The sequence below is a fragment of the Electrophorus electricus genome, chromosome 7 (assembly GCF_013358815.1).
Source record: "Electrophorus electricus isolate fEleEle1 chromosome 7, fEleEle1.pri, whole genome shotgun sequence".
NCBI classification, from domain to species: Eukaryota; Metazoa; Chordata; class Actinopteri; order Gymnotiformes; family Gymnotidae; genus Electrophorus; species Electrophorus electricus.
In genome coordinates, this window is record NC_049541.1 from 5038717 (window position 1) to 5048305 (window position 9589).

The window sequence follows — 9589 nt, forward strand, 5'->3', positions numbered from 1 at the left end:
GAATAAGAGAAGAATTATATATTTATTTTACATGTAAAAGAAAATTACATCTTAACTGATACAAACAATACAACACAAACAAGAAATCAATTGCAAAAACTTTTGTAAAAAAAGAATGGGAATGAAATTTATATTCAGAAATGATTCCATTGTTTCTGTCCAAATGATCAGTAGTATAACTATTTATTGGCCTTACACACTGTGGCATAAACAGTTTCAGGGAGGGTGTGAGGTCTTTCCATTGTGACTTGTTTCTAGACAGTCAGAATGAGAGAATGAAGAATAATTAACATTTAAAACTTGAATAATTATCACATTTACCCCCAGAGTTTTCACAGTAATTAATTGACAGCATTAACTGTGACTTATTATAAGGGAAAAAAGGAATAGAATAAAAATACTTTTGTCACCAGGAACAGTTTGGTCTGAGAATTGATTTGTCAAAAGTAGTATTTTAAAAGACTTGCAATTTGCAGGTTTTCTCAGGCAAACTGAAACATCTTGGTACGTTAAATGTTATTCCCATAAAGTAGTGCCAGAGGGTTTTGTTTCTTCTTACCATGTTTAAAACCCCACTGGTGTCATGAGTGCTGGTCTCAACTAAGCTGACTTGAGTTTCTAGCTCCTAGAATGATGTTGCATATAAAGTATACTTTACATTAAAAATACAAGAAACTGAAATTCATGGCTGCTACATACATACACTGAAATGCAGTAAAAGGCAAATCTGGTTATTTAAAATATAATCATTAAAACAAGAGACTAGGGTGGAGACAGAAACGCAACCAAAACCACAAAAACAAAAAACCCCACATACCACTTAGTGCCATGGGAACTGTGACACAAAAGGATGAAACCATGACAATAGTCAGGAGATGAGGGTGTGACATTTAACCTCCAACAAATTGGTTTCATAGCATGCATCACTTATAAACATGTGAAAATTGCTAATTTTTGGGAAACCAATGTCCTAGAGAAGCATAGCTGTTACTGTATTTCCTTAATCTATGTGACTCAAATGGCAACAGAAACATTCACAAAAGACTCTGGAAATCAAAATAAATTTAAAATCTAAAATTTTGTTTCAGTATTATTCAGCGTATTTAACAAATGTGACGAATAAACCAAACTTGAAACAAATCATATTGTTGGAATATTCACCTGGTATAAGGTATTTGGCGTGGTCCCATTAGATTCTTCACTTCCTGAAGACTGTGCTGGCTTCCCTACCACACTGTACACGGTAGAAGGTTGTCCAAGTTTATCTAACATCGCAGCAGGTTTTCCATTCCCATTCTGTACAAATGATTCAGTCAAACTTTCATATACACCATATGCTGTGTGTCACCATATCTTCCACAGAAGCGCTTAGAGTTTTCACAAATGAACAATAAATACCTTGGACCAAAGAGTGATAGTATTTAATTATGTTAATTTCTGCAGGAGTTATATTATTGATTTAAATGTTACCTCAACTTCAGCATAGACGGTGTCACCCTGTGAGGAACCTATGAAAATGAATTGAAAATTTAACATTTGCCATTTAATGTTAGGGATAATGAATTACTTAAATAACACAAAACAAAAAAGACCAAACCTGAAGATATAGAAGACAACATAACCATGAAGAGTGGTGGCAAGATCAGACAAATCTCACCCTGCATCTCACCCTGCAATCCTCTCACCCTGCAATCCTCTCACCCTGCATGTCTTCTAAGCCCTACTCTCAGGCAGAAGGCTCAGGGCTATTAAGTCCTGCACTACCAGACACAATACTACTTGCTCATACTTTGATTTGTGTTTAAAAGTAGATGTCCAATAGTTTTATCCTCAGGCAATACTGCCACATTGACTATTGCACAATTGGAATTGATAGAATTTAGTTTTCAATACATTTCCAGCATATCAAAGTTCTGTTCTTCTTACACAATCCTTTTCACTATAATCCAGCGAGGAATTCTGCTTCTTATAATCATAAAATCAACTTGAGCATTAAAAAACATCCAAGATTATCATGTTTGAGGCCTGTACATTCATATGTTTGAGACAAAAGACCACACCTGTTGAATTTGTCTTGCATGGTTTCTTTTTCATCAGGACCCCAATGACAACAACCACCACAAGTATGACAGCTATGAGCAACAATGGGTAATATAATCCAGGGATGGCTTGATCTTCTTTTTCTACTGAAGATAAAATAACTGGTAATGATTTGCAACATTTGTGCCAAAGCATAACAGAGTTAGAAAGGCAATATAAAATGTCACCTTCTATATCTATATTACTATATTGATTCATTTTAACACTGCGGTAAAAATTTAAATGCACTCCTACACCATTGAGTAAATGATAATAATCGTTAGATGTAACTCACATTTATGACTATTTATATATACAACTGGAAAACACTAAACATTTAATTTACCGCTAGCTTCAATAGCAACAGTATGGATTTCCTGTGCTGCCTGGTGAGTAGGCACGTTTAATTCTAACTCTAATACAACCAATTAGAGTCAGTGAGTCAGCTAGTGAGCAAGGAGGCAGGTACAGTAGGAAGTCTCACAAAAATCTTTGCATGATGCTGTTTAAGCTTACCTAAAACGAACCTAAAGAACTTAAGAACCTAAAACGAGGATTTCTAGATTAGCTTTCTTTTTCCAATTTGCCTTTGCTCACTCAGGCGTGTTTTCTTGAAAAAACAAACAGTGTTGTGGCTTTAGTCATCCCGTTGTTAAATGTTCAGACTAGCTTTCTGTTTTTTTTCCAAGCAAGATATTTGGGTTGAGAAACCCCCTTTTCAAGCTTTATCACTAAGAATACAGACATATTGAAAAACTATCTCAACTAATAATAAGAAAACATTCACTGAGATAAACAGCGAGCAAGTGATGAAATGTCAGGTTTGACTGGCTACAGCATCACAGACAGCATCTTCAGGTTGGTCACCAGGCTGGGCACTTTAATTAAATTGTGCAACATAATTTAAAACAGATATTTGTGAGTGTGTGTATACCTGCACCTTTGCGATGACAGACTTGTTTAAGGTCTTTCATCTCGATGGCACTCATGTTCCAGCTGACTGGGTTGCTAATGTTGCAGATGACTGAGCTGCTGTTTATGACAGACAGGTAAAGGGTGATGCCTTCACGTGTTATATTTTTATTCTTCTCACAGGTTTTATTAAAACAGCTAGAGATGACTGAGAGGCCATGACCTTTACAGGTGAGACTTATATTACAGGGATCACCAATTTGCTTGTCTAGAACATAAGTAAGGCCAGGAGTCTCCACTGGGTCTGTGGTAGAAACACACACACAGACAATTATACATCATTAGTCAGGTAGAGCTAGTCTAAATATTTACACAAGACACTACTAAATCTGTTAGAATGATCCTGATTTTTGGTCACCTCTTTCTCATGACTTGTTATTGTCTTCCTGTCTACCACAGTAATGACTACATTGTCAACATTCCCATACAGCTTTTAATAACTTTCCTTTAAAATTCAAGTCACTTTAGATCTCAGTGGATTTACTGTATGTGCATGGTTAAAGAAAATATATGTAGCATCATAACACAACAATGTTGTTGCATCAGTAATTGCACCTCTCCTGCTGTTTACCATGCTGTAAAACTTACCCAACACGGAGAGAGAGTACATAGCAACTATCTTGTCGTTGAAATGAGATACTTGTGCTTCATACAGTCCACTGTCCTTCTTCTGCAAGTTCTTCAGTGTCAGACTGTAGGTTTCAATATTGAACTCTACTCTCCCTTCATAAGAGGGGTTTACTCTCATTTTTTTTGTCTCATTATAATATTTTATCAGATTTATTGTTTTGTTAAATCTCCAAATGAACTCCTCAAATGTAGATTCATGGTCCTGTGCATCCATTTGAACTGAAGTGCCAATAAGCCTTAACTCCTCATGGGACACTGTAAAGAATTGCAAAGATAAGCAGATTGGTTAGGATGTGGTGACTCTTTTTTTGTCCTGTCTAGTAGTTATTATAAGAAAAAAGATCCAGATCTCAATCACTTTCAGTATGTTGTAGAACATCTTAGAGTGACTACGTGTAACGATGAGCGGTAAGGAGGCGGGCGCATGTGCGGAGAAGAGCGAGATTTAATTGGGGCAAATCCAAAATCAGTTGTTAAAGCAGTCCAGGGTGAAAGCCAACCTGGAGAGCACGGGGTTTACATGATTAAACGGGACAAGGGCTAGGATAGACGAGTAGCAAAACACAGACGCTAGAACTAAACACACAGAAGCAAACAGGGGAGCAGGCTATAACACACTAGGAAACATGGGGGGCTAGCTGAACAAAAAGGCACAGAGTACAAAGAAAACACCATAAGAATAAACATGCAAACGCAATGAACTAAACACATACGATAACTCCATGACCAGCAAAAACACATGACCAAAAAAAAAGAAAAAAAAAAAGACATAGTTTAAATACATGAACTTAACGAGGGACAGGTGTGGAAAATCAAACGAGGGGCGGAGAAAACGAAACTAAGGCATGAAACCAGGGAGTGCAGGAAAACACGACAGGGAAACCATGATAACAGGGACGCCAGGAGGGTGGCCATTCATGACACTACGTAAAGCTGATGCTGTAGTTGAAAGCTAACTATATGGAGCAGTGGCAAAAGCTGTATCTTCATTACATTCAGAATATGCAGTAGAGAACACAGCTGCACTCTTTCAGAACAAAGTCTAGGAGTGACTGCAACAAACGCACTGGAACATTCAAGCTACTAGATGCAAAACATTCACCTGTTAAATGTGAAATGAATGGAAAATATCATAGATTCACATTAATTAAAGTCAATTTTCAAATAAAATGAACTGAAACAAGGTTAAAAGCAAAATGAACAGCCAGTGAATTGCTGTTATCTAGTATATGAATAAATGTTTTAATGTTAAAATTCCCCTCTCTTGCTACAGAAACCCATGTGTGCACAGGACTTCCTTTTTTTTCTGTACGTTTCCATGGTTGTTTTTAGCTATATACGGTCTACTATTACTGTCCAGTTTTTGATCATTCTTTTTTTTTGATTGTTGGTTTCTTTGTTGATCAGAAAATGTTCCTTTTAATGGTTCTGTTGCTGGAAATGAGAACTGTATTGATTAGATTCCATGAATATGCTAGATTCTGAGAATATGTTAATAAGGATTCTGGTGATATGTTGTTTTTATAGTTGCTGCCTGTTCTTATCACATACACCGCATTACTTCTTTTTCACACACACACACTGGCTACAAATAACTGATGTCACTCCACAATAGCACTTCTGACTGCATAAAGATTCTGTGTCTCCTGTTCTGCTCAGAATTTCTCTCCACATGCCTGAGGGTAACAAAGTGTTGTCAATAATGGCCACCCTCCTAGCATCCCTGTCTGTTGTCTTTGTTTTGCTTTACCTCCTTGTTGTGGTTCCGTTTCTTAGTAAATTTTTCCCACCCCTCATGAGTTGCAACTGTGTCTTGTTTAGTGCTCATTAGACTATGTATTTAATCCCTGTGTTTGTGCAGTCTTGTGGCTGGTTATTGTAATCCATGCCTTGTTTGTGATTCCTATCCTGTGTGTTAATTCTAGCTGCTGTTCGTGTTTTCTCTGCATGTTTTGTTATTTACTAGTGTTAGTTTAGTGTAATTATTGTTTGTTTGTGTTTTTGTTATAGCTTGCTCCCTTTTTTGTCATTGTGTGTTTAGTTCCTTTTAGTTAATCATGTATTCCCAGACTCTACACATTGGCTCTATGACCCTGGATTGTTTACGTGTTACACAGACTTGGAGGTGGAGTCAAAGGAGGAGGGGGCCTTTATATTATACCCCCCCACAAAGGCATGACTCCTGGTGCCAGCCTACTGGACCACAACACCAGTTGGTGAGGCTTGAGGGCTCAATGGGCTTAAGCAGGCTTACATGGGCAAGACAGGTGGGAAGACAATGGGAACTAAGGCAACAACGGCCACAGGGACAGACACACTAGCAGGAAACAACAGACGCAAAATGAAACAAATCGACTGACAGCATGATAGTGATTAGGGGAGGGATGGTGATAGGGTCGTGAATAATGAACCCTATGGGAGGGGTAGGTGAAAGTCTGGTAACAGACCGGTAGAGGAAACCGGTCAGTCCGTCTGGCACTGGCCGTGGAGAGGTCCAGTGAGTCCAGGAGGGATCACCTACAAAGCATGAGCTGCGGATCTGGGCTTAGGCAGCACTTCGACCTCCATGTAAGAGTCCTAGAGAGGTCATCATAACTCCTTCCAGGACTTCTCCCCATACAAGAGTCCTCTGAGGTTGAGAGATGACCACAGAGGTCTTCACAGCCCCCTCAAGGTCCTCCAGCCACTTCTATGGTGGTCTATGAGATAACAGTCAGTTCCTGAATTACCCAGTCTGGGAGCCCCTGGCCCCCACCAGAAAATCCCAGGGGAGCCTTCCTCCTCCAGGCAGGGATGAATTTTGCTGTTGTGGATAAAGGGCTTTTCTCCATGGTCATGGTCGGGGCTGCTGTCTTTTCTTTTTGCTTTTCCTTTTTTGGCAGAAGGGGTGTGTCGGGGTCCTCTATCTCAGGGCCATCAAAAGAGGCATTAAAAGCAGACAGCGGGCACTCAGAGAAGCTCAGGGACTGGCCTGTCTCGCACTCATTCAGAAGTTCAAGTCCCCAGACAGGCAGACCAACTGGTTGTCTCCTTCACCTCTAGAGTCCCTCCTGAGCCACTGGTCGATTATGTTGTCGAGGTAGCATAGACATGACAAAGTGCCCATGTTTAGCAAACAATCACACTACAAACAGTTAAATGAAAAATTTAAAGGATATGTACAGTGTACTGCATACGGACAAACACAAGAAAAAACACAGGTCTATAAATACACAGGTAACAAAGAGTGAAACTAGGCACAGGTGTAACACATGGTGGGCTAATAGGGGTGTGGCGACATAGACAGGCACATACACAGACACACAATCATGATGACAAACACCAATGAGACGCTACCAATGAAACTTGGGGGAGGAGTCGAGGAGGAGGGGGCGGTTACCTTTTTGCACAGTACATGGCTCAAAGAGCCAATCAGAAATAAGCAAATAAAAAACTACACTGAACAGCAAAAATGTAGTATGTGATTGGTTTAGAGACAATAGTGCAAATGAATAAAGAAAAATAGCCTTTGCTTGGTTTGTGCTTGGGGGTGCAGAGAGAAATCTAAAGATTTGTCTTCTAGGTACAGACACCAAACTACACTACACTACTGACAACCCCATCTATCTATTTCTTTCTTTTTCATCATCCCTCAATTCTCTTGTGAGAATCTACCAATTTTAAGCCCCTTTATATTCAAACTAGCCATTAAACTCAGTAGGAATCTCAACAGCTGACACAAAGAACCAAACTGCATTTACTGACGACCCGCATCTTTTACCCTTCCTTCCAATCCTCCTTTCTCCAAATGAAAATTAGGTGTTCACACTCCCAAAGGCAACTCGAAGTTTGGTCACAAATTTTAATTCCCTTTCCCTTAATTTCCCTTCATTTTCCTTTCTACTTAAACCAATTATTTTATGTACCTTTTGGCCTTCCTCTGTTGATCTTGGGATGTAATAAGCTTTATTATTTCATTTATCTATGTCTGTGTAAAGTACGTTGAATTGCCTCTGTGAATGACAAGTGCTATAAAAAAAACTTTACTTGCCTTGAAATACATCAATGGCTATACTTGTAAGTGCATACTTCAGACTTCTACCACTAGTCTTGGGATAATGACCCGAGACACAACTAAAACGTATAACCCTATTTCTATTAAACTTATATGCCAAATCCCTATGTAGTTTTATCACATTTACCTGCCTACTAAGATCATACACTAACCCATAAAATTTTAGAAATTTGCTTAGCAAATTGAAAGAGAACTATCCATATGGTATATTCTAAAGTCCATTTTCCAAAAGTATTTTTACTTTTATAGCATGCAATGCTTTAATGAACCAAAGTTTAATTAATTATTCAGTTAATCACTTATTATTAAATATTTTATCATTGATAGGGACAGACCCCAATATTCAAATAGTATTGTATGCTTTTAACACAACATAGAATACTGTAAAACATGATAAATCACACGGTTCAAGCTTCACAACTATGAACCGTGGCTAGCCAGAACAAATGATAGATTTTAGTATGTAATACAGTTAAATACTTCAATAAAGTAACAATTTAAAGCTCCAAAGAGACAGAATTATTTGTATTACAATAGTTCATACTCAGTATTACAACGATTTCCGCAATAAAACTGAAACTATGAAAAACTAAAAACTACAAGAAAACTGTTTCATTCTATAGACCACTAGATAACACCTTTGTATGGAACCTATAAAAGTCTGAAATTATTCACTATATATATTTAAGTTTAGAGGACTCTACCTGCAAATGAGACAAAAACAGAGAGAACGAGGATCCGTTGCACTACCATCATTGTTAAACTGTTACTTCCTCTTTCAAACTGTTGAAAGAAAATGGTGATTATGGGACAGTAAAAGGCTCCACTGAAGAGTTGTTCACTGGAGACAATTAGGTACATTTAATGCAGTATTTCTGAGAAAGACTTTTGCTGATGCATACCTCTTGTGTCAGGAATGTATTCGTTTTCCATTTATGGACAGTCGACATATAAAATACCAGTTTTGCAATATGATTGTCAGGCTGTCTGTTGTAATGAACTGAAACTCTGGAAGCAGGATTGTTTGAGTTCAGTTTCATTAGCACCTGTCACTTCCATTTCCAGTAAACCCAGCTTCTCTGTGCTGTATGATTATGCATTAAAACCCTTTGAGGTTTAATATGTCATTGCTGATTTGAAAAAGCATGCTGTAATACTACAGTAATTAAAACAGGACATACAGTAATATATACAAGTAACTATATATTTTTTTACACCAACAAATAAAAATGTCTGAAATATTTAAAGCCAACATTCTGCTTCTCACAGAACCTCTACCAGGTAGGTAGAAGTTCAATAGTAATTCACCTAATATACTATAGTAGTCAATTCACCACATATTTCTAACACAAATCAAGCAGAAGAAGTGAGAAATAATTCACAAAATAAGAGCAAATATTATTTGAGACTATGAGGCCATTTTTCCCCAGAAACTGCAATACAGGGAGGATGCCATAGCAGAAGTAAAATTGCTTCTCTCTCTCTCTCTCTCTCTCTCTCACTCACTCACTCACTCACTCACTCACTCACTCACTCACTCACTCTCTCTCTCTCTCTCTCTCTCTCTCTCTCTCTCTCTCTCTCTCTCTCTCTCTCACACACACACACAAACGTTGTTACAGTTGTTTTTTTTTACCCAGGTTTTGGTGGAACATGCATGTGGTGACCTCTTCCTCTTTCTTTCTTCCTGCTTTGTGCTCCTACACCTTCTTTATGTTGTCATATTAATTATATTACCTCTGAGTCACAGGGCTTGCAGCAGAAATAAAACAAATGTAAAATTAATGTAATGTGATTATAAAATAATGGGATTTCTTTTAGTTTGGGCTTGTGTGATCTTAGTTCACCTGTCCT

The 9589-nt window shown here is 38.0% G+C and overlaps 1 protein-coding gene across 6 annotated transcripts; it reads right to left on the bottom strand.

The window, feature by feature from the left end:
• Positions 1-8970, bottom strand: LOC113586709 (SLAM family member 9-like). Of its 6 annotated transcripts, XM_035527979.1 has the most exons (10): positions 8953-8970; positions 8638-8718; positions 8440-8518; positions 3640-3936; positions 3014-3295; positions 2061-2186; positions 1471-1508; positions 1162-1296; positions 560-625; positions 2-254 (listed from the first exon to the last, which is right to left on the bottom strand). In XM_035527979.1, exons 2-10 carry the CDS (start codon positions 8683-8685, stop codon positions 180-182), a joined length of 1146 nt encoding a protein of 381 aa, XP_035383872.1. In that variant the 5' UTR covers positions 8686-8718; positions 8953-8970; the 3' UTR covers positions 2-179. The 6 variants fall into 6 exon arrangements, with proteins under 6 accessions (XP_035383876.1, XP_035383872.1, XP_035383875.1 ...); XM_035527982.1 differs by lacking the exon at positions 8953-8970 and having other exon boundaries at positions 2061-2183; positions 3020-3295; positions 8638-8732; XM_035527981.1 differs by lacking the exon at positions 8953-8970 and having other exon boundaries at positions 3020-3295; positions 8638-8732.
• Positions 8971-9589: the final 619 nt, after the last annotated feature.